This window comes from Calidris pugnax, unplaced genomic scaffold, assembly GCF_001431845.1.
Source record: "Calidris pugnax isolate Ruff unplaced genomic scaffold, ASM143184v1 scaffold11, whole genome shotgun sequence".
In the NCBI taxonomy this organism is placed as follows: Eukaryota; Metazoa; Chordata; class Aves; order Charadriiformes; family Scolopacidae; genus Calidris; species Calidris pugnax.
In genome coordinates, this window is record NW_015090803.1 from 6901165 (window position 1) to 6926154 (window position 24990).

Below are 24990 nucleotides of genomic sequence, written 5' to 3' on the forward strand. Positions count from 1 at the left end.
ATATAAATCAGTTCCACATCACGTCTGGACAGAGTTAATCAGCATTTATATTACCCAGTTTTTTAAAGAAATGACAGCCAAGTACTTTTAAGTCTCCGTATATTCTTTCTCTCTGCAGTCTAGTTTCCACAAATTGCTCTTTTTCCAGACACTAATCATAGATCACATAAAATTTGTGTTGATGTCAGGGATTCTCTCCACAGCTCATTCATTCAGCTTCCCACATCTCCTGCCTAAAACTTGTAAGACCCTTAGCCTGGCATATTTTTCCCCTCTTTAAACTTCTGCATTTCCCACATAGATGCAGAAAGGGTGACACTTCTATCTCCCCCCAGATCCAACTGGACTCCCACCAGCTGGCTTCTTCCCATTACACCCTGACTCGATACTCTTTCATTTACCAGCAGCTCCCTGCGTAGTGAGTTTTGCATTAAGAAATGAAAATACAGCTTGTCTTGTTACTCTTCTTAAAAAGGGATCATGGTACTGAAGAGGTAAATCAGGAGTGCCCTGGCTATGTAGGTCACGATATCCGGAAATTTTATTACACTTGTAAGTGAACGGTCAAAGGTATCTGTAGCTTTAGCAGAGTCAGACCACAACCATTACGAAAGCTCCAACAAATGAAAACAAAATGTTAAGAATTAGATGCAAACAGACTGTGCTGGATCCCACATGGATTTCTTCATCCAGACCCGAAATACAGGCTGTCTCAAAATGCTTTCTCAGACTCTCATCTCTTAATCTTTGCAAACACAAGAACTGCAAAAGAGTTGTGAGATACAGCTGTTTGCACCTCTACTCCCTGCTCTTGGCTGATAAAGCACACCTCTCAAAACAGAAGGATGCATGTGAAACTGATACAGTTTCACTGAAATCATCAGGTTTTCAAACGCCGTCGGTGCCTGCAGGAATTCATGAGAGGCCCCCGTGGCGCACAGTGGCTTCCTCCGCACCCCAGGAGTGACTCGGACACCGCGGAGGGGAGAAGCTCACAATGACAGGTTAGATCAGATGGAAAAGGCTGGAGGGAACCTTAGGGACTGTGGGCGGGAAGGTCTGAGAAACCACAAGTGACAAAATGATTAACGACAAAAGTCACCAACTAGAGCCAACACTAGCTATTGATTACTAATAAAAGCTGACTCCAACCAACCCTGGCTATCTGACATCTGCATCACAAACAAATGGACCATCAAAAATGGTCTTAGGAGCCCCATGGATTATCAGTGTCTGTCCTTTAGGCCGGGCAGTTATTTGAGGGGACAGGTCTTCTGAGAGCATCCCCACGGGACACAGACACAGCACAGTCTGCCCCATCACCAGCCACAGTCTCAACTCACAGCAGGGTTTGCTGTTCTCCTTCATGGAGCTGAGGTTTGTCAGAGGAAAGGCCATGAGGAAAGCAGGCTAAAGGCTGTGCTCATCCTTAGCCAGGAAAAGCGTTCCTGGGAGCGGGTGTGCCGACAGGACAGGGACATGGGGTAACTGCTGCCTGCGCTCACAGACAGCAGGTTAACTGTTGCATGCACCAGCAGGAACCTTAACTGCTGTCCCTCTGCTAATGGAAAAAGGCACTGCACTACTGTTATGAGAAAAGCAGAATTAAAGGAGATCCAGCTTTCTATCCTGGCTCTTCTTCCCCCAGTGACTAAGTTATCCCTTTGAATTCTGACGATGTATTAAAAGGTCATAACAAGAACAATCATTTTCAGGAACATAAAAATATCTATTCACCATTTAGCATTCAAGCACTTACAAAATTACTCTAATTTTTCAAATCTTCTATGATTTGGTTTCAAACTGTGATGCTTCACAATGCTTATTGTTATCTTCTTTTTTTTAAAAAAAGTTGAATAACAAATTGCCTGAATTTCTAATACGCTAAATAAGGATCTCACATGAGGCTCACATCTTAAGCCTGAGAGCAACTTTGCAAACACAGGACGCGCAAAAGCGTTGTTAGATACAGGTGTTCACAACCTCTACTCACTGTTCCTGGCTGATAAAGCACATCTCTAAAAACACAAGGATGCGTGTGAAACTCTGATACAGCCTCACACAAAAATCCCTGGGTTTTCATGTAAACTCCACAACTGCAGAAATTCACATGGTGTACCTACAGTGTACAGGTACTGGTGTATTCCTGAAGCGTGCACGTGCCATGTTTATAGGCAAGACTTGTAACCAGCAAAAGCAGCATTACCTGGTATAATTCACTTTATACCCTGCGATGTCATCGTTGGGTGATCTTAGTCTTCGCTGAGAAGGTGTCTCCAGGTGCCAGTAGTTAATGCGGTTCAGAAACATTTTAGCCAGTTCCACTATCGTTTGCCTTTCCTTTGAGGGTAAGTGGCTAAATTTGTACTGCACAAAATTATTCACACCCTTAAAACAGAAGAAAAAAGATATTTAATTATTTAGCCATAATTTTTGCAGGAGTGTCCTCAAACATTCCTCACTTTATTTTTATTAACCCTGAACTTGCATTATGTGGGAAACAAAACAAATGCTGGAGACCATGAACTCCTTGCTCAGCTGCTTGTGTAGCTGCCACAAGCTCGTTCCCTTGTACGCAGCAGCAGATACATCCAGATATTCTTATTCTATCCACCTCCAGCAGCTGAGTTAAAGGGAGAGAAGGAAAATTATTTGTTTTTTCTTGCTTTTTAAAGTAAAAACCTTGTCAGGGAATACAGAAAGATCCAGGGGGCCTTCTTCTAAATGCTCATATATGCACAATTTGGCTGAAAATCATGCTGCATGATTTACTTCCTCTGTAACTAACTATCACCAAAAATCCTCTCCAGCCGCTTTTCAATAGTGGACTAGAACTTGTGGACTTCTAGTTAAGTTTGTGCCTACATTCTTCAAGAAATGCCAGTATTTCACAAGTATGTCACTTCACTGCACTTTGTATACTGTATACTTTAAAAAAACCTACCGAACATAGTTAAAATGCATGACTAAAAGTGCTGCAATACATATATATTATAAATAAATTATAATAATGCTGCTTAGCAAATAATTTTGTGTGATTGAGTTGCTGAACTGCTAAAAACAGAGTTGAAAATACTCATCTATTTTAAGGGAAAATTATTTCAAAATAAACTGCAAGAAGAACTACCCTTTCGTCTCTAAACTTTACTTTCTTAAGTGAATTAAACAGTATGAAGAATGTGACAAGTATAATATTGTACAAAATCTTTTAAATAGCATATTTTAAAAACCAGGAGCGCATGAGGATTACACACACTTATTCTTTGTTTATACTCAAATAAAGGAAAACTTAAGATGAAGACCTCCTAGAAATTTAGCAAAAAAGTTTTTTGATTTTCCTAAATTATAAGGAGTGAGAGCTCAAGGAAATAATTATTACACGTAACAGTCTTCACATTTGAAATATCCTGTTTAACAATACAGCATCCATTCATACACGGATGGGAAAACATTGAGCTCCTGTTTCAGCGAGGCATGGGAGCCTCTGCATAGTCTCACTGCAGCTCATGGGCTCACTCCAGTGCCAGAAGTGCATTCCCAGGAGCTTGCTTAACACAAATCTGAATTTATTATATGTTCTTTATCCACTGAGAGTTATAAAAGCCTCAGTTATTCTTTGGTTTCGGCTTTGTTTTTTATTGTGTACCCTTTGAAAGAGAAGGCTATGATCTCACAGAACTGAAATGTAACATTTTCACTGATTTACAGAAGACAAGTGTCATTTTAATATTGGATTTCAAAACTTCAACAGCATTATTCATCACCCGAAACAAAGAAAGATTAGAACTGCCACAAATAAAAGTAGCATTTTAATTTCATTTTCTAAAATGACCAAAAAAAGTCAGTTTCATTAAAGCATAAGATGAATGATGAGAGAAATCAAATAATGTAACCATTGTACCAACACTAAAGGAGAAGCAACAGCAGAAGGCTCCTACAGTCTCCTACGATGTCCTAAGTAACATACAGAAACATTTGCAAACTGCCTATCACAGCATGTTTTCAAAACCAGTGCCTACATTTAAAAAAACAAACAAACAAACAAATAAAAGGAAAAAACTAAAACCCACAACAAACAAATAAAATGCCCAAAAAACCACCAAATTGGAAAAAAACCCACACCAACCAAACCCAGGTGTTGGCTGTTTACCTGTTCAATGCTAGGTTTCTCAAACGGGGGACTTTCCAAAGATCCTTCTACCACAGGTTTTCCCATCTGTAAAATGCACTTCCTCAAAAGCTGTTGAACATACACAAATTTGTAAAAATTAGCATGTTTGCATACCGAGGGTCAATAGCATTCACAGGTGCACAACACACTGCAAGCAGTGTTGAAAATCTTCTGGCTAGATGCCTGCTTGCTTAGTCGTCTAAACTTATAGCTACTTGGCTTTACTGTGAATTTCTTCATATACTCTTTGAAATGAGGCCACTCTGAGCACATGTAGGCAGCCAAGTCCAGCGTCCGTGTCAACTGACTTTTCCCCATGTGTAAGTGGGGAGTAAGGTTTGCAGGTGGCTGCAGTGCAGCGTTCAGGGATGGGACTCGGGGTCAGCACCTGGACCATCCAGATGTCTTTTGGAATAAGGTGCAGGACATTGCGAGTACCACAGCATCTCGCCCACGCTAGAGCATCACATTAGAGAAAGGAAAACCTCTCACCAGATGAAGTCAATAGGGGCAGTGAAATTGGCTTATGAGGGAGAGCACAAAATACCTTCCTACACACGTTCAGCTTACTTTGAACAGGTAGAAATAGACTTGCTTGGTGTCTGCATCTTCTTCCTTGTGGACACAGGTGAACAGATACTCCACATCCAATACAATCCCTAGGAGCCTATTCATTTCTTCTTCGGACACATTCTCCAGGTGAGAAACATGAGCAGCTAAACAAAATAAAAATCCAAACCTGTAAAAAAGCCTACTGAGACAACCCATAGCACAAGTATTCCCCAGGATATCTCAAACTAAGCCCTAATGGTAAAGGCACGGGATCCTGTAATACCCTGTTTAAATAGAACACCACATTTCACAGGTAACTGAAATATGTGTTACATCAGAGCAACTTGTAAAGGCAGTCCAGGGGTGTCAATTCCCAGAGCAGAGGAACAAGGGCTGGTTGCAATCACAGTGTCTGTTAACACTTAAATTAGACCACACAAGTCCTATCTGTACTAAGATGTTGCAATACATAAACAACTACACACATTTTTGTCCAAGACCTATGCTTTTGAGACAAGGTTTCTTGACTAAAGAAAATAAATCCATAATTCCCATAAATTAGGTAATCCAGTTATCGATACAAGTAGCAACTTGTTCCATGAAGATTTAAAAAAAAATTAGCTCTGTAAATAGGCTTTTTGTTTTAAACTGGACATTACTGGCTAAGTCTTTAATATCACGTAAAGTCAAACAAAGCTTTGTACACACTATATTAACAAAGCTTTTGAAGATTGTACATGCTCATTTGTTCAGAAGTTTACAAAAAAGCATCTTCCAATGTATCAAAACTCCCTTTTGTGATCTCCAAAGGTAAATACAGTTCCATATTTGTAATCTTCAAAAGCTAGAGGTTTGTACACATGAAGCAGGACATTCATTTCAAACTGGCTTGAACAACTGGCCCCAGGAATTGAGAAGGCAATTTAAAACAAAAAGTCAATTAACAGAAAGAAGATATTTGCATTACAAAAAGCAATGATCTTCACTGACTCCAGGTCAATGCACATAGAACGCATATACTTTCCTCTAAAAGGAGAAGAAAACATCCTCTACAAGAAAGCAAGATTATTTGAAAGGTTGGGCATACTAGTTTTTATATCTTTTAATAACTCGTATTAATATTTAGTTCTTAGATAATTATTCTATTTTCTTAGATATGCCAACGTCACTAGGACTGGTAGGAATTTTTCAGCACAAATCTGATTCCTGAAGGAGAGAGGAACTGGGGAGAAATAACGCTTGACTTGAAAACTTGGTGGCTATTTATTAGCTACCCAGCAAAGATGGTTTGTTCCAGAAAGTTTGGTATAACACCTGCCAAAACATTTAAATTCAATGCATTTGTGCAGCTTCAAGTAAAAAGGACACTGTGGCTCAGAACGTTAGAAAGATTCAGCAATCATTTCCATGTAAATGAACATTTATAATACAGTGTCTTAAGTTCTGAGCTCAGAACTGAAAGGGGGATCATGGGCTTTCTTTAAGGACAAATACTCAGCATTCTGGGTAGAATAACAATTTCATTTCTGTCCTTGAGCCAAATATGAAGGTTTAATATTCCCAGCTGTCTGTCCTGATCTTGTAAAAGCAATAAATTCCCTCCTAGATGAACATTGCATGAGAAATTGATAACATACTGAAGAAACCTTGCACTCAACTAACAAATGAATAAAACATCAGCATAAGAAGCCATTTCCACACGGTTTCCATAACAATGCTGAAAATTACCTTGACTACTTAGTGGCTGTATTTAAACGTTTTATTAAACTAGAGAATTATTACACATAAGGTGAATCTAAAAGTAATATAAATGTATCACCGCCCTGTATTTATTACCGGTTACCATCTACTGTGGAGTCACCAATGGCTGTACATCAGCTCAAAAAACCATCGTTCTTCAGATGTTCACAGCCCATTCCCAAATTCTTGTGGCCATCAGTAAATGTTTTATTAAAATCAAAGCTTTAGTATACTGACATCAAATACTGAGTTACTCTTGACTAGAGTTACACAGTCCCACTCATCTGCATTGCCCAACTGGTACATCCTTCCTCAGCTGCTGTTGTGGTTGCAAAATAATAAATTTACAAAAAATGAATCACAAGTACAGGCTGCCACAGCATACAGAAAAAGAAAGCAAGCAGAAAGAGGAAGGCCAATGCAATGATATGAAGCCTTGAGAAACAGCAGGTTAATTATTTCAGTCATGCAACTTCAGTAAGCAAGTAATTGAATGTATGAATTAGGAGCAGTTAGAAAACAGGCTGTGGCCACGTTCCTTTGAGTCTATCTCAATATCAGTGTGTACATAAAAACACTACTAATGTATATAGGATAAACCAACATGCACTGCCAAACAGACTTATGCAACAAAAAACTGCACTGGCTTGAAGATCGAACCATAGCCCCAAAAAGAGATGTCTCAATCAAGACTAATGTCTAGGATTACCTTTGGTAGAAAACAATAAAATTTTTAAAGTCAAAAAACCTGAACATTCTACATTTTACACCAGGCACGGCTTTAACCAGTACTGGAATTCCTACATCACTATTTAAACAGCTCTCTGAAGAAGAGAAAATGCAGCGCAGACGATAATCTGAAGCCTGCACACCTTGTGGTGAGTCTGGTTTTGAAGGCATTCAGGAGAACACACTAATTTAGAGGAGATGAATAGGAAAATTATCTCGGAAAATACCGCTGAAAGACATATTTTTGCCCGTAGTATGAGGAAGCAGACAGCAACTCATTTCAGTTACTTCAAATGAAACATTATCCTCATTAGCTGCAGCTGGCAGAACAAGAATCTTTACCTTTTCTAAAAACAACTATAAATAAAAATACAGTCTGTTCCATAAGGTACGTTTCACTGGTACTGGTTTTCCCTGGTTGCCTAGCTAATAACCAGTATAAGACTTTTTTTAAATAGAATAAAAACAGTCTCAGCCTTTAGAAGAGCTGAGTTTTTTTACAAACTACACAGGCGTCCACAAATTCTGCTGAAGAACAGGGAACTGACAGACACATCTCGTAAGACATTAAAAAAAAAAAGAAGAAAAAAAACCTTTTTCTTCAAAGGCCAGGAATGAAAGGGACAGGTAATACAAGCTACCCTAACTGCAAAACCAAAAGCGGCAGAGAAGCTTCATGATGAAAGGTTGAAACTAACTTGGCTAAAGCGACCGCACTTTCTGCGATACTATGCGTTTGTTAATCTTCTCCTGCAGGCAAAGCCAGAGATTTGGGATATTAGGAAAGGAAAGGAATCTTCTGAAAAGCCCAGAAACAGATCAAAAGTAATGAGAGCATAAAAAGAAAACAGAGCAGAAATAGAAATAAATCCCAATTAAAAATGAAAAAAGTATTACACACAAAGTATAATATTATTTTCAAAAGTTAAAAAATATATTATCATTGTGAAGGTTTTAGATTTCCTTTTTCTTACTTCACTGTCCTGTTCTAGATATGAACAAAAATTAAATAGAGACTTCTTCTTTTAAATTAATTCTGAATTTTATTTTAGCTCAATTTTTATTCAGTATTTGCTAATGTAAGCAGAAAAAGTCATCAGCTTTTATTCTGGATAAGCACAAATTCGTAACAAAATAACAGTGATTCACCACTCTTTTTTCAGGCTACATGGGTAACAAATCACTATTTATTATTAGCTTGAAGAAAAAACACCAAAACAAAACCCCACACCACCATTTCACTGGATTTTGAGCAGTTGCTCCCACAATATGCAAGCACAACAACTTAGACAATGGTGAAGTTGTACAAGCCCAGTACTATTTTCTGTGACAGGGAAAAGCCACAGTTCTTTTTGTAGGCAAGAGCACCTGCTTTAGCAATGTCCGAGAATATTTTATAGTTTATCCTGTAGTAAGAAAATGTAATACAGCCCACGAGAGAGAGTCATTCATGTGAGGCCCCACCTCGAGTACTGTGTCCAGTTTTGGGCTCCCTCCCATAAAAAAAAGACATCAAGGTGCTGGAGCGGGTCCAGAGAAGGGCAACAAAGATGGTGAGGGGTCTGGTGCAGCAGTCTTATGAGGAGAGGCTGAGGGAACTGGGGTTATTCAGCCTGGAGAAGAGGAGCCTGAGGGGAGGCCTTATTGCTCTCTACAACTACCTGAAAGGAGGTTGTAGAGAGGTGGGGGTCGGTCTCTTCTCCCAAGTCGCAGATGACAGGACTAGAGGAAATGGCCTCAAGTTGTGCCAGGGGAGGTTCAGGCTGGATATTAGCAAAAATTTTTTCACCGAAAGGGTTATCAGACATTGGAATGGGCTGCCCAGGGAGGTGGCTGAGGCACCATCCCTGGAGGTGTTAAAAAGACGGGTTGATGTATTGCTGGGAGATGCGGTTTAGCGATGGTGTTGCTTTTTGTTTGTTGTGTGGGTGTTTATTTTTGTCAAAATCAGGTTGACAGTTGGACAAGATGATCTTTAAGGTCCCTTCCAAACTAGAAGATTCTGTGATTCTGATTCTGTGAAAGGCAGCTGACAGATAAAACAACATGAGGTTAATGCCTATGTTACCCAAAGTACTAAAATCGTTACGGGTGGCTTAAAAGTGCTTTTGCATTTTAACAACTTAAGGTGGCCGGGCTGTTAGAAGTTATACCTTAGTTCAACTTCTTCAAAATTCATTTTAGGATATTTCCTAAAGGTATTTTAAGGGATGTTACCGAGGTTCAATCGTAACCCCATTTTAATCTAAATCATCGACACTGAGGTTTGATCGTGACCCGTCATTTCTAGGTCCTGGCGTGGCACCTCAACTCGGGTCCTCGCCGGAGCGGAGACCCCCGGTTGTGGGGACGGCGGGGGGAGCCCCGTGTCTTACCCAGCGCGTGGCTGCAGCTGCGGCAGGGCTCGGCCAGGCTCACCCCTGCCTGCTGCAGCTCGGCCCGCGGCGGCGTGGGGGGCGGGTTGGGGTTCTTCCAGCCATTGCACTTACAGGATTCCTCGGCCTGAAAACAAAGCAAAGGGACACAGCGATCAGAACACAGCAACTTGCTCCAACCTCTTCATTGCACAAGTGATTAAAAGTAACATTCTTATAATAAAGGGTGGGGGAGTGTGTGTGTGTTTACGCTTTTGTGTTTTGGGGGATTTTCAGGGTGTTCTGTTATTGTTGCCTTGTTTGGTTTTGCTTTTTTTATCTACCACGCGGCTAGACCTTATTTTCTAGAAATAATCAGAAACAAGAATAGCACCCCAAATATATTAACATGGTTTTGGCAAGCTCAGAGAAACAGACACACAAACTCTGGCTGATTCCTTTACAGAAAGCCCTCCCTCTAGCTCCTATATGAAAGTATTACTGAAACATAGAATCATAGAATGGTTAGAGTTGGAAGGGACCTTAAAGATCATCTAGTTCCAACCCCCCTACCATGGGCAGGGACACCTCCCACCAGAGCAGGTTGCTCAGTACATTTACTGGTACGTCAACAGGTATGGATCCTGACATCAAGACAGTTTTAATGATTTAAACACAAAGAGGTTGTCTATCAGGCAACACGTTTATCACTGCCTTATCAGCTATACTGACACCAAGGAATCATAGAATCGTCTAGGTTGGAAGAGACCCTTGGGATCATCGAGTCCAACCATCTACCCTACTCTACAAAGTTCTCCCCTACACCAAATACCCCAACACCACATCTACACATCCAGGGATGGGGACCCAACCACCTCCCTGGGCAACCAAAATCATGCAACCAAAACCAAGCCCAGGAAAACCCACCCAGGGTTAACTAAATACTGGAATAAGCAGGCAATCATTGCACCGTTGGCGAACGCTGTCTAAAGCAAGGCTTGGCCACAAAAGCAAGGGATGCCAGAGACAGCAAAGCTACCAATGAAACCAGAACACCACCCACAGACTGCAGCTAGAAGGGGTGACCGGGAAGGGAGAGGCTGTGACTTGGGTCATGGTGTGTCAAGTTACTGGGAAGCACAAACTCCCGATTCTCATAATCCAAAGAGCAGCTTTACAGGAGGAGATTTTCTTTTCAATAGATCTTAGTTATTTTGATGGTGAAGTTCTTCTACCGGCATTCATATCCCTACATGAAGCTCTAATCGGAAGAAAAGTGTGCTTTCCTACTGTTCAGGGAGACCTGTGCACTGGGCTGTAAGAAGATACTCATGAATTTGCAATGCCAAGACCTCAGCGAGGAAAGTATGCCAACTGCTGCATAATATTTATGACTGAAACAACCTTAGTAGGAAAAATTGTGACGTTAATATATCCAGCACTAATGTGTCATTTTTCAAAACCTATATTCTGAATATATTTAGTGCAATCTATTTCAGGAACCTATTTAATTTTCCTTTTATGTTTCCAAATCCCATCTTACCTAAGGAAGAAGCACCCAGGAGAAGCAGAAAAGGATTACAGCTTGACAGCTCCTGAGACTGACAGCTTTGTAGATTGACGGTAAATTGTTCTTCCAAACTAATTTCAATATTCAGCAATCTCAGCACCAAGAAAACTGCTGGCTGCAGGTTGCTGAGCACCACATGATGGTTTTTTCATCTTTAATGCTTAAGTCTTCAGCCAGTTGGGCTCCTGGGCTCTGGCGGGTACTAAGGGGTGCGAGTGGTGGTTTCAGTCGCTGGAGCCACCAGGATGACTCAGAAACCCACCTGCTTTGCTGGTTTTGCCCAGCAAAACCCTTCCATGCACTTCCCTCGGAAGAGGGACAACCTGTGTTGCCTGAAGGCCCTGGGTCTCCAAACCCTCCATGTGGGCACAGACCGCCTCCCACCGCCTGTGGTTGTGGGGTGGCAGCAGGGAGGCTTCAGTACAGTATGTGGGAAAGACTAAAATAATTTCTTTTTTTTTTAAAAAAAAATATCTTGTAAAATGCAATCTGGATAGACTTAGGGTGAATTGCATGTTGTTTTTCTACCATGTTTCCTATGATTAATATGAAGGCCCAATGCTATTTTACAGCAAAACCCGCCCTTTACACACTCAGAGGCCTTGAGCCCGTTCACCTTAGTTTTGCCATCCAGACCTAGAGGATCTCTTACAGTTTAAAGACTAGAAAGAGAGGTCAGTGATGGAGTGACACCTGGAAACCAAGCATCACCCTGATGTAGGGACTTTGGACATCAGTGAGATGACATGAAACCCCACTTCCAATTACCCTCTCGAGCTACACAAAACCAATGCCCAATAAGCTGTCCACGTTCACTTTGCGGGAGAGACAACGTTGCCATCAAAGTTTTTGCAGTTAAGACAAGAATAGAGAAACTGTCACCGAAAAAAAACTGTCAGAAAATGAGCTTATTGCCAAAGAAAATTCAAGAGACAATTGTAAAGAAGTTCTCAAACAAATTGATTGAATATTGTTTTAGGGAAGCATGATTTGATCCTTCCCATGCAGCTGTCTGGACAAATGTTCAACACTGTAAATTACTGACATAATATCATGCTTATTATTAATTGCCTTAAATCACACACAATGAAACACGCCCAAAAAAAAAACTCCCTCAGCTAGGCACAAGCTTTTTGAGACTATTTTCTCCAAGTGGAAGCAGTGTTTCACAGAAGCTCACCACACAATGTTTACTATGAAGCCAAAAAACTATAAACAGTGAGTAACTACACAAAATTTAGTGTCACACAATAATTAACAGCAAAGATGCAAACAAACAGATGTACAAATCGTGATAACAGCTCAGTTAAACTGCCAGAAATACATATCAACCCACCCACAGAAGAATAAAAACAGTGTGTTCAACTGCAGATTTTTTCTGCCCTCAGTAGTATTTCCTCGCCAGATCTTGCTGAAGCAGCTGTTAATTTATATTGTTCAAATTATTCCAGAGACCTTTCTCAAACAACTATGAGGTTGGGTTTTTTTGTTAGTGTCTCCATAAAACACCAGAATCAGCATAAATGTTCTGTTAACCAAGGGGAAACACAACCCGAAAAGGTCCTCTTTAAAACTAAGCTTTCATTGTAGGTGTTGACAGTGCAAGTATTTTGCAGTGAATACGCGATGTGCATTCCTCGGTGGCTTAAATTGCTGAGTTGTTTTAAGTCTTCCACAGCGGTTTTCCCATTCAATCCTTTCTTTGACTATCTTCAGCTTTTTCCTTTCTTTCTTTCTTTTTGTTTTTGGTTTTGTTTTTTTTTTTTTTTTTAAATGTCACTCATCTGCTTTTCATTAGAAAATAAAGTATGACTTCACCTCCGCAAAAACTTAATTTAAGATCAAAACAGTTTTGAGGGGAGGAAGGAAAAGAAGCATTTGAACTAGTACACCCAGTCCTTTGAGTCTTGTTTTCTGGGACATCTGCAGAGCCTTGATAAAGCCACTGGAGAAAGCTGGGGACTTCTGCCCTACTGAAGCCTGAAAAGTAATGACTGTCATCTTTGCAGATCACGAACACTGCATCTTCATTGGCATTTTTTAATAAAATTGGATGAGTGCAGTATAATAGAACAATTACACACTGTCGCCTGCCCCTTCTCCTGAAAAACCCTCCCTCTCCCCCTTTATGACCCGAAAAAACCAGTTAAGAAATTAAGTACATTTTGCACTGTACAATATAATTTCTATCTTTTTTTGACCCTTTCCATGTTAGGTGGAGTGCTCAGTGTGGGAAATCAGACCGTCCTGTAGCTCAGGGCAGTGAAAACTGCAACTCTGGACAAACTGAAGTTACTGTTTCTTTTAAAATACCGAATATGCTGATAGCAGGTCAAAAAAGGACAGTGAAAAACACAGCACATCTTAACACCCATTGTTAGCATGTTTATTTGAAAAGGAAGCACCTGAAATTTACAACACTGCACATCTCAGCCCCTTCTAAGTGGGTTTCAGGTGTCTAAATAATAATGAAATAAACGAAGAATGTCACAGTAACTTACGAACTAAAGCATTCCTCACCTCTTTGGATAGTGAAACGAGCACAAAACGTGCAAACTTCAAATGAACTTAATTACAAAGTAAAAGACCTCAACAGTCTTAAAACTGAGTTTCAAACCAGCTGTTGTGCTGGGCCCTCATTCCAACTCAAAATCCTACAGGTTGCCCTGTCCAGTAACTGAGATGCAAAACAGACTCAACAGATTATACACAACATTACAGATTTTCCTATTTCCAGCAAGTGTAATTACTCTAGAAAAAATATTCTTCCTCCCAACACAAAAGCCGTGTAAAATACCCTCTTTTTCCTGCAAGCAATACTCTCAAATTGATGCTTTTAACAAAGAACATCAGACAAACCGTAACAAATACACGGGTAAAGTTAAAATATGTATTTTTCCTACTCAAATATCCAGTACCCAGCAACCAGACAGTTAGACACTGCTTGGAGAGCCACTCATAAGTATCAGGAAATTAGCTGACACATTTGTGTTTAACAATACTAAACAATCAGTTCAATGTTCAGCACTAAGGACATGTTCTTCACTTATTGATCAATCTGAGTCTTTTATTCCCTGTACTTTCCAGTTTCACTTACAGAATAATTGTAGGCTACCATATAAAGCTTTTAATAATAATAAGGGCCCAATTCCCACCTTGTAAAGTGAACGGTAGATTTCCTATTTAAATTAAAGGAAGATGCTTCAATTTGGCCTGTAAGACATTGTAAAATAGATTTACTAAGAAATGGATGGTAAGAAAGCTTTAGATGTCATGTATGTCTCCTGCACACTTCTGCAGAAAACAACTTTAATACATTTCCAGTTGAAATTCAAGGAGCTGTACTCACACTATACAAAGTCCAGTAGAAATATGGCCGAGTCTGCCTCATCCTAATCTGCTTTATAAAAGTCAGGGAAAAATATATTTCATTATGGAGACGGTGGTACATATTTACCCAATGAATCCGTTTTTACATGTAGGATCAGAAAAACTCCATAGAGGTCACACTAGGATGAGAAGCGGGAAGAAATGCCTCTGCCAAGGGTGAGCAGCTGGTCTGGAGCCCAGGACCCAGATTTTACTTCAACCTCTGCCACTCACTCACCTTCCACCACGTCACCTCATCATAATCCTTCTCACTCTCTGCCCATTTGTTTTATCTAAAGCACAAGGTCTTTCTTCAAGGAGGAATTGTTCCCTGCCACTTGCGCAAATGCCTTAGGCTACTGGGTTCTAATTATATTTCTAAGCATCCAGCCATTACTGTAAGAGACATATAATGAGAAATAACCAATTTTACAGAAAACTTAGCGTACTAAAATAGTACATATTTCAACTTGTTTATAAGAAATACTCCCAGTGAGACTGGAGAGAGAGTTTTATTTTCACATACTGTAAACCAACAGGGAAAAAAAGCCGAGGAGACTTCCTCCTACTTCTTCATTAAATATATTTACGTGTGTAAGTCACACAGTGCTGCTTTTATATAAAAGCGCTGCAAGCTCACATGCCTAATGCTCAATTTCACACTGGACAAAACCAAAGCGATCTATGCAGCCATTCATACGTGCACAGATAGAGCGAGTGCCAAATACAAAACCCCACACATCATACAGCACTACTGTGCACTTCCCAAACTCCCAAAAACTGTGCCAACTCCTAATATACACCTTAATGTTCAGTACACATTTTCTTCCCCGCAAAACATGGGCATTTAAAGTGGGGGGGATGTTGGGTTTTTTGGAGGGTTGTTTTTTGGCTTTGGCGTTTTTATTAACCCAGAGGAGCCTGTTCTCTCCCTTCCACCCCAACCTTTTCTCACAGGAGAAAAAGTCAGGTGGAGCAGCTCGACAGCTACAACTCTCCTGTCCCAACTCTTTCTCGGGAAAAAGAAACAAATCTCATATTTCTCTAGCCTGGGCAGCAGCTCCCTAAACTTCACTCTCGTTCTGCCCAGAATGTGCACACACTGAAGATATCTTTGCCAGCAGTCTTTATACGTGCTTCTCACCAAGAAAAGGAACTGCTGAAGAAGGACCAAGAGGTCCCTGCTGGGGACTGAGCACTCTACTCCAGAGCAGCCCTTTCCACCCTTTCCTGCTCGGCATTTCTGCTGTCACCAGTGAGACTCACCCTCTACACGGCCACTGACTGCTCCATCTTCTTGTGTTGCTGCTCTTCCTCCCTAGTGAACACACACTCCCTGCCTCTCCTGCTCCCAGTACCTCTGAGGTTAAGTTCCTAATAAATTCTGTGTGGTGAATTTTGCAATGAATCTTACGTGGGAGAAGGTGATCAACACTAAGGATAGCATTACCTATTTCCTGCACTTCAACTCGTACAGCTCTGTAGAGATTTACACAAGATTCACGTATGGCCACTATGTGAATGACCACAGACATCCCCTTTGGAGATGGTGTGAGTTCTCACCTTCTCTCGCACTCACACACAGAAACGCAAAATAAATGGAATAGAAATTGCAGCCCAAACTAAGAAAAAGTTCACAGTTACACTCAGCACTGCTACAGTTTCTTGCAAGCCACTAATGTTACAAGCCAAGCAGTGTCCTCTTGGAGCATCTTCCAGGTGTTCAGGAAGCAAAATAATGCATTCTTCCACCCTGCTCCATCCTTCCCCCTTTATCCCACAGGAGAAGCCGCTTGATGAGTTTACAAGGAGCTTCCCGTCTGCCTACTTGCTCCTGTTTTGAGAACCTGAAAGAGAGCTGGGTGCCACTGAATTCACAAAGAGAAGCAGGTTTTGCATTTCAATCTGGACAGGGAGCAGCACTGAGTGCTGTGGCTGTGCCTAGATCCTGGCAGGAGGAAGAGGCCCTGGGGTGCCCCTGGCCATGGGTCCCGCTCCATCCATCACTGGAGTGCCAATGGGGCACATACCCAGGACTTCTCACAGAAGAGGGCCAGCAAGGGCACCCCAGCAGAGCAGCGGCAGCAGGAACTGTCACCACACCGCACCCCACCACCGGAGCCCTGTGAGAGGGAGAAGGGGCTGGCGGCAAGGCCGCGGTGTACCTTCCTCCCCTCCCAAATGACACCCGTCCCCCTTCCAACAAAGCACCTGTGGCAGCGCACACGCGGGGCTGGCAGTCCCCAGAAAGCTCTCCCAACAGCCCATGAAGATCTTGCCCACCCCACATCCAGCACCACGTAACAGCCAGTCTCAATGACATGGAAACATGGGGGTGTGAAGAGGACTCAGCACTGGGAAAGCTCCATACCATGCCAACCCAGCCTGCCGCGAGGGCCACGAGTCTCCAGTACACCAGCTGCTCTTTTAGCTTACTGACACCTGTGTCACCTCGCAACGTCACACGTGTGCACCAAGGCCGAAGCGGAGGTGCCTGCACATTGGGAAAACAGCTAAGAAATCCAAACGTGTGTGGCTTCCTCGCCTTGCCCTCACACAGCAGCACTGCGCCATGCCTTCAGCACACAGCTACAGCTCCTCGCACCACCGACTTCACTGAAAGGGTTATCAGACATTGGAATGGGCTGCCCAAGGAGGTGGTTGAGGCACCATCCCTGGAGGTGTTCAAAAGACAGGTTGATGAAGTGCTGGGAGGTATGGTTTAGTGATGATGCTCCTTGTTTGTTGTGTGGGTGTCTATTTTTGTCAGTTAGGTTGACGGTTGGACAAGATGATCTTTAAGGTCCCTTCCAACCTAGAAGATTCTGTGATTCTCTGACAGGACTGCAGAGCCACTCTATGATGCCTCCTCACGTACATTAGGATTTAGCTTGGCCCTTCACTTATTACTGGCCCTTTCGAGGCTCCTAAGTAGGAGAATGGAGAAAATAAGATGCACATTTCTCACAAACAGCGTTTGACATCAGCCCTGCCAACCCCAACATGTCGGACGCGCTGTGTGCCCAGGCACTGCCCTGACAGCAGGGGTGCAGCCAGCGGCCCGTGCCCCCAGTTCAGCACGCGGGTCCTCCTCTGGGTGCCCCACACCAACACCAGTCATCCCAGTCCTCCCAGTGGCAGCAGCGACAGCCCTGACCCCGCTCCCCCCCGGCACACAGGCGAGCCCTGCTTCTCCCACCCAGAAAAACAACTGCAGGTGGAAGGGAAAGGGCTGGTGGAGGGAACCCCAGGGCAGCGCTCCCGAATTCCAGAGAGGGCAAGGGGCAGGCGCTGGAGAGGAGACCCCCGGACACCGGGGAGGGGGGGGACATGACACACACAGAACTTTCCCAATCCGGGCGGCCGCACCCCTTGGCTTCTCTGCCAAAGGGGCTGGCGACGGTGCCAGCTCCGGCCAGCGGCTTGTGCCGTGTCAACAAGCTCCGGGGGCTGCGAGGCCGCCGTCGCCGCGCCCCGTCCGACCGGCAGCCCCCGGAGCGGGGCCGGGGAGCGGGGGAGGCTGCGGCCGCCCGGGTAAGCGGGTGTCCCCGCTGCTCCGCCGGGATGTTTACGCGTCGGGCAGCGGCGAAGGGCGCCACTAACCCATCGCTCACCGCCGGCACCGGGAACCGCCCCACCCGCCGCAGGACGGACAGACGGACGCCGCGGACGGGCACCGCCGCTGCCACCCCGGGTTCGGCCAGGAGGAGGGCGGCCGCACCTCCCCTTCACCCCCCCGTCTCCGGCGCGTTTGGGGTGTATTTTCGCCGGCCGCAAAGCTGAGGGGGGAGCGGGATCCACCGGCACCGCCACTTCCGCGGGGAGCGCCGGGCTGCAGCCGGGCCGCCTCCCCCGCCCGGCGCGGCCCTTCCCCACCGCCTGCCTGCCTCCCTCCCTCCCTCCCTTGCTTCTTGTGAGGAAGAGCATGGGGAACGGGACACATTTGATGAACAGTCAGTGCCTCTGAAGCAAGAGGTGGTATTAGATAAGGATGAAGCATGCCCACTATGGGGAGGAGAGGCTCCCCGCCTCCCGCCGCTGCGCACCGCGGGGGGCGTCCCTGCGCGGGGGCGGGCGGTGCACTGCGCCCCCGCGGAAAGGGCGGCGGCGGTGACGGTACCCGGCGAGTGCGGGAAGGCGCTACGGAGCCATCCCGTTCCTCCGGCAGGCCGCGGGGAAAGTTGCCCTAGAAAGAGGTGGCGGCGCGGCTGGCTGCGCGCACGGGCGCGGAGCGGTTGCGCTGCCGAAGCGCGGTGAGCCCGCGGTGGGGCCGCAGGCTCCGATCCCCCCCTCGTAGTGGCACTACTTTGTGTGACTTAACCATTGCGCTTCCGTGCTCGGCACTTGGCAGCCGCTTTTAAACGATTTAATGTTTACTCTTTTTTTTTTTTCTTTTTTTTTTTTCCCCCGAATAATTTCCATCCCAGCCAATTTCTACCCCTCGGCTTTAAATACAGGAGAATTCAAAGAGTGCTCAGGCCCTTGGGTCATGGTGTTTTCGGTTTTTTCGGTTGGGGTTTGTTGGTTGGTGGTTTTATTTGTACGGGGAAAAGTGTTGACAGCGGGTCGCCTTCTGTCTGAAAGGGATTGCCTTTTAATTGAAAGCTGAAATTAAGTAAATGGTCCCGCCGCAGAAACTGCGCTCTGCGCACAGGAGCGAGGGCTTCGGTTTCGAGGCGGTTACGCTCCGTCGCACGTATGTAAAAAAAGCGGTGGAGCTGTTAAGAAACCACAAATGGCAATTCTATAGTGTGGCACCGGGGGTTTAAAAGGTTGGGATTTGAGGCTTAGCCTTTTTTTCCTATCCTCACCCCGCAGACGCCAGGCCCTGCACCGGGCAAGCGATAGATGACTCCAGACTTCTGCAAAAGTTAGAGTCGTATTTTGGGGAATGAGGGAAGAGGAGTGAGGAAAACGCTTTCCCTGGGATCTCCCTCTTCCCTCCCCTTCTGAATATTTGTCAGCCGTAGGGTTATGCGGGTGGGTTGGCATTTACATTAAATGATGGGGAAATTTAAAAGAGAATTAATTTTTTTTATTATTTTTTTTTAACTGTCTGAATCATATTTTAAAATAACAAAATAGCTGCCGTTTGGTAACGGCCGCCTGAGAACCTCTTTGCTTGTTTTGTGGCTTTTTGTTTTGTTTTGGGTTCTGCTGCTGCACAGCATCCAACACTGTGAAGGAACAGGAGTTTCCTTGGGAATCCAAGGAGGTGTGTACCCATCTTCTCAGGTGTTCCTGGAAATGCTTGTTTGCATTTTATCATGCTCTCAGGCGCTCAGGGAAAATTTCAGAGAGCAATTAATTCTCCCTGAACTGAAACGACTCTTTTATTTTGTTTTTTTTTTTTTTTTTTTTAATGCCGGTTAGGTTTCTGCTTTTCTCCCAGACGTGTAAAATAAAACTGTTCTTGCTTAGTTTCACTTTCGGCTTTCCCACTTCTCTTACCGGGTGGCAAATGTTACCAGCAAAGGGCACATCTGGAACAGCGTATTGGCTCCCATGGACCACTTCATGTTCATCCCTGAACATAGACTCCTGCTTTTTCAGGGAGCTGCTCTAGCCTTTACATCCCCCAACGTGTTTTTTTTTTTCGTTTTGTTTTTTTTTTTTCCAAATCACCAGCTTCTCCTTTAAGTGGTAAGCTAATGATATTTAACCCAGCGTGAAGTTTGCACGCCCGCATATAAGTAAATTACACGTTTCAATTCTGAACGTAAGTTGACTATTCTCACACAGGTGAGTGACTCCACTGGTGTTTTATTAAGGCCACTCCACGTGCGTGTATGTCTGCAGCTCCACAGAGAGGTGTTCACAGGACCACAGCCTGTACAAACAGCCTTATTCTTTCATCTTATTATTCAAGGTCCTTAAAAGCCTGAAAAGTTTTTACTTCTGTTAAAGTAACATCAAAGAGGAAAGTTGTTACAAAGCAGATACTGACTTTCCTTAACTGCCTGAATATTTGTTTGCATTTCGTGGTGTGTTTATGAGGATCTAAATGGGAAAAGCACTGCTGTAGTGCCTACAGTAAGGCACTGGTTGGTATAAAGACAAAATACACTTTTACTGCAGTTCGTTCTTGAATCTTTGGAAGAATGGCTACCTTACAATACGATGACTTTTTTTTTTCCTTTTTACCTTGCTGCTCACTAGATAACCAGAACAGTAAGTCTACCAGCCTGTGGCTACGGATACAGTTACTATAGTAACATTTATAAACACTAATTTCACTACACATGCAGAACTACTGCCTGCTACTGCAGAGGAGCAGCTTGGAAAGAAATCACTCTTCAACTACAAATAGGTAAGTCTTTCTCTTTTTTTTGTTTTCTTTTTTTTAGCTTTAAGCCTGATTTAAATTGTTGCTTACATTCTAACTTTGTGTTAATACTTATTTTTTTAAAAAAGAAAAGAAATTGACTTTTTCTTAAACTGCTTCAGTGACAGATAAAATATTACACTCACAATTTTGGCAAGAGTAAGGAATGAAAATACCATTTTCTGACTGGAAACATGGGACTATAACTTGGGCTGTGCTAACTTCAGTGAATGTAATTAGGCCATGACAGGCTACACCACATTAGGAAAGAAAAATATATTATTTGACATATGAGTGTATAAATGTTATTCTCAATTTCATATATCCAAGCTGGCTTTTTCTGTTGACTGAATTCACAAGCAAGTACGAATTAATTTTCTAATTGTAACGCATGCATAACTCCATTTGAGCACAACAGAATCACTCTGGTGCTTATTTTTCATCATTAAGCATGCTCTATGAAGATATTAAATTAGACTCAAACTCAAAAGCATTGTCTGAGAAACGTTTTTTTTTTTAAAAGTTTCTGTCCTTCGGGGCATGTCGGTGGGTTTGCACAGGTCGAACTGACTCTGAGGGCCGTGTTTAGCTGCCTGCCTGTGCTCCTTGGCACCCCAACTCAGGTGAGCGGCTGGCTGGTGTGGAGAAGGCATCAAATTAAGGCATCTGCATCAAATTAAGCAAGCCAGGAGCTTGGATGAGCCACAGGGGCCAGCTCCTGTGATTCCTGAGTCTCTCTGCGGCTGCTGGTAGCCCCGAGGAGGTGCTCCCAGGAGACCCGGCATCTCACGTTGGTCGCTCTCTACCAGATTCCCCGTGAAGGCCTGAAGGCCCGACAGGCTGGGGTGCAGGAGCGTGTGAGCTGTTCCAGCAGAGGAGGCGGTTGCACTCTTGATGCCAGAATGACAAAAGAGGAAATTAAAATGCAGTTTAGGGTGTGCCTGATGCCTGCGTATTACCTAGTTCTCATTTGGAGCTTTCGGGGCCTATCTCGGTCACAGAAGTTGAAGAATGAGTCAACTATAGCAGCCTCCTGCTGAATGCTGCCTCTCTGAGAGGGACCTCCCAGCCCCTGCCCCTCAACCCATGGAGTCAGAGCGAGTGTGCCCAACCCAGCCCTCTCTCCCTCTCCTTTTGTTCAAGATGGGACTTTCTTCCTGTTCTCCCACCTGGCTTTATTCTTGCCATTCAATGCAAATGTAAAAAGCAGGAGCTCTTGCCCCTCTAGGGAATTTCTCCGAGGACAAAATCCTATTGTGTCCTTTCATTAGCGCATTCCTTGTGGGTGAAGTGGCCTCCCTCTTGGCCACCACGCATTCAGGACTGCTATCAATATTTTATGAATCAGTGGAAGTATTAACAGTACAAAAGTTTTGTTTGCTATGCTGTCTCTAGCATCTTGTCAGCTTCCCATGGTGCTTACATGTGACTTTAATGATGCAGATGGCAGACCTTCCCACTAGGCCTTTGTCTGTTATAGGGAACCTCACACCCCAATCACCCAGTCTTTAAAAGAAACAAATGCAAAAAAAAAAAAAAAAAAAAAAAAAAGGGAAAAATATGTTGTTCTTTTGTTGTGTCTTACATCTTTGTCTGAATCACAGAATCACTTGCTAAAAAGTTGCAAAAACACTGGCCAGTTAAAACTGGTATTCCAATGTACTTTTGAGTGTTGTCTCATACAATAAGACCACATTTAAAAGGCTTTTAATTTCAAAAAAAAAAAAAAAAGAAAAAAATGGAGAAAATGTCATTACAAAACTCATGGTTGTTTCAGTAACCCAAACTCCTTGTTAGTGATGGAGGACTTGCCAGTTTTAATTCACTTCTGACCCAGAGGATGCTCTTCTTGACTGTAGTCAGAGTTTTGATTTAAGTGAGAAAACTAAAGGCTGGGCTCCCACAGCACAGGGCATTTGCTGCCTTTGTTGGTACAATGTGAGCTGTGTGTGCCAAGTTCAGAAGCTGCTTATTAATGTTATTTAGCCATCTGCAATCACTACATAAGCTTACACTGTGTTATTTCATCGTAGCGAGAGCTCTAGATTGCTTCATGCAAACGTGGGATGTGCTCTCTATTTTTCTCTTACCTTTTTTTCTATGCCTCTCCACAATTTTTTTTTTTGTTGTTAATTCCTAACATCTTTTTGTCATCTTTTTCTCTGTGTGATTCTGTGATCCTTCCTGCTACTTAAATACGTGGCAGAGGTCCCGGCGATTCTCTGGGACCCCACTCAGCGTGCTTTCCCTGGCTTTGCTGTGACAGTTTTGCTAACCACCCGGTCCCCATGTAGGGCAGGTCGGTCGGTGCTAGCAGCCTTACAGACCCCTGGGCAACTGGGGGAGGGAAGGGGCCTCCTTTCTGCTCCCTGCACATGAGTAGAAGCCAACCAGCACCCTTGATATGACACTGACTTAGATAATAAAACTCCCATGTGGAAAGTCCCTTTTATTTCTGTAAGATGAGGTTGCACTGGCCAAAGCACACCCAGTGGTGCAAGCCCACTCCTGAGCCTTCTCCCTGTCTGGGTGGGAGAGCACCTGGAAGTGCCAAGAATTACAGACTCAAGCACCATGGCTATCTGCTTGGCTAAACCACAGCAACTAAACAGGTTCAAACCCTCCATTTAGCCTAACTGCAGTTGAGGTGTGTGCAGCTGGAAAAAGCAGAGGAAGCCCAGGAGAACAGCTGTAACCCCAGGTGTGGGTTTGTGGGGTAGGGAAGGCAGGGTATCACTGGGAAGAAAGTGCAGTTACCTTATCTTCACCCATCTTCCACAGCTTTCTCCTTGTGGATCCCCAAAGCCTCGCATGTCCACCGTGCCTGGCCTCCCATGCTGACCCCAGTGGAATTGCCACCCCCCACTTGATGCTTCAAAGCCTGTCTGCATCCCCTTGCTCTGCCCCATGCAGGCACTTGGTGGGTTACAAACTGCCACCTCTGTCCCACCAAGACAGACCCAGCTACTGGTGCAGAATATGTGGGAAGAGCTGTTTTTGCCAGGTTTGGTTTTTTTTTGGTACTCCTGTTTCCCAGTTTGATGTTTCCTCCCGGCTGAGGAGCTGCACCTCTGCCCAAAAGGACAGTCTCACAAATTATAACTCTCACCTAAGAAGACCTAATAATGGGGACTGTTTCCACTTTATAGGATGACACAGAACCAGTGGGCCTGGAATCCCAAGATTCCAGTTTTGGACAACACTTAAGAAGATAAATGAGGCAACTAATTATCATAATTTATTCCATAATTATTTTAATTATTAATCACTTCCTTCTTTCTTGCCTATTATCAGGTCTAGAGGTGGGAGTGTTCCCAAGTCCTGAAGACAGGCTCTGCCCCTGGCATGCTCCTGTGACTCACCAGGTTCATCTTTATCTCTTCCCACACCTTTCCTAACAAGACTTTCTTGAAGCTGCATCATTGCTTCTGGGGATACAGTAAGTAGGCTACTACGCGCACCTAAGTTGACTCACTTGGGAGAAGATGTCCTGTTCCTCCTGCATCATTCCCTCTGCAGGTGGTTTTGGAGAACCAGGCGGCCAGCTGTGCTACAGCTGATGGCAGGTGTGGGACATGGCTGCTGGGTTAGCAAATGAGCTTGGCTTTTCAGGTGGAGAGTTTTTCAGAGGTCTTATATGAGTTTAAGAAAGGCTGCATAAGGGGTTTTACGTAAGATAAAAGTTCTTTGCTGCTTTGGCCAAAGCTGATCACGTAAAACTGGGACCTGGCAGGCAGCTCCTGCACAGGTGACAGTGCTTGCCTGTACCCTGGCTTGGGCTGTGCCACAGGGCACTGCACAGCTCCATCAAGCTTCACCATGGCACACGCTACAGCCCCACTGGCCACCTGTGGTGGCTCCTTGGCAGGGACCAGTCCTGGCGATGCCAAGAGTCCTCACCACGGTTTCTGTAGGCAGGTATGATGCATTGGCAAACAGTTTTCCAGGGGAGGTGCCACTACTGAACTGTGTGACAGGTGGAGGGAAGGGAAATGAGCCAGGAGGAGAGGAGCAGGGAGCCATATCGTGACATCACAAACATGTGGGAAAGGGGGGGACCAAGAGGGAAGCGCTGGCTGATGCATGAACAGAGGAATCTGCCCCATCCCTGGAGGTGTTCAGGCTGGATGGGGCTTGGAGCAACCTGGTCTGGTGGGAGGTGTCCCTGCCCATGGCAGGG

General features: G+C 44.0%; 1 protein-coding gene and 1 long non-coding RNA gene across 2 annotated transcripts in view; one reads left to right on the forward strand and one right to left on the reverse strand.

Annotated features, from left to right (window-relative positions):
- KAT2B (K(lysine) acetyltransferase 2B) overlaps positions 1 to 17059 on the reverse strand; it is a 44134-nt gene extending 27075 nt beyond the window's left edge. The window contains exons 1-5 of the mRNA XM_014937626.1: positions 16952 to 17059; positions 9568 to 9694; positions 4742 to 4887; positions 4151 to 4240; positions 2207 to 2388 (exon numbers count right to left, since the gene is read on the reverse strand). Of these exons, the coding sequence (XP_014793112.1) occupies positions 2207 to 2388; positions 4151 to 4240; positions 4742 to 4887; positions 9568 to 9694; positions 16952 to 17059 (653 nt within the window). The remainder of the gene's footprint in view (positions 1 to 2206; positions 2389 to 4150; positions 4241 to 4741; positions 4888 to 9567; positions 9695 to 16951) is intronic.
- A 2786-nt stretch (positions 17060 to 19845) lies between these two features.
- On the forward strand, positions 19846 to 24250 carry LOC106885536. Its single transcript, XR_001411459.1, has 2 exons — positions 19846 to 20795; positions 24105 to 24250. It is a non-coding gene; the product is annotated as an uncharacterized LOC106885536 (long non-coding RNA).
- The last annotated feature ends 740 nt before the right edge of the window (positions 24251 to 24990 follow it).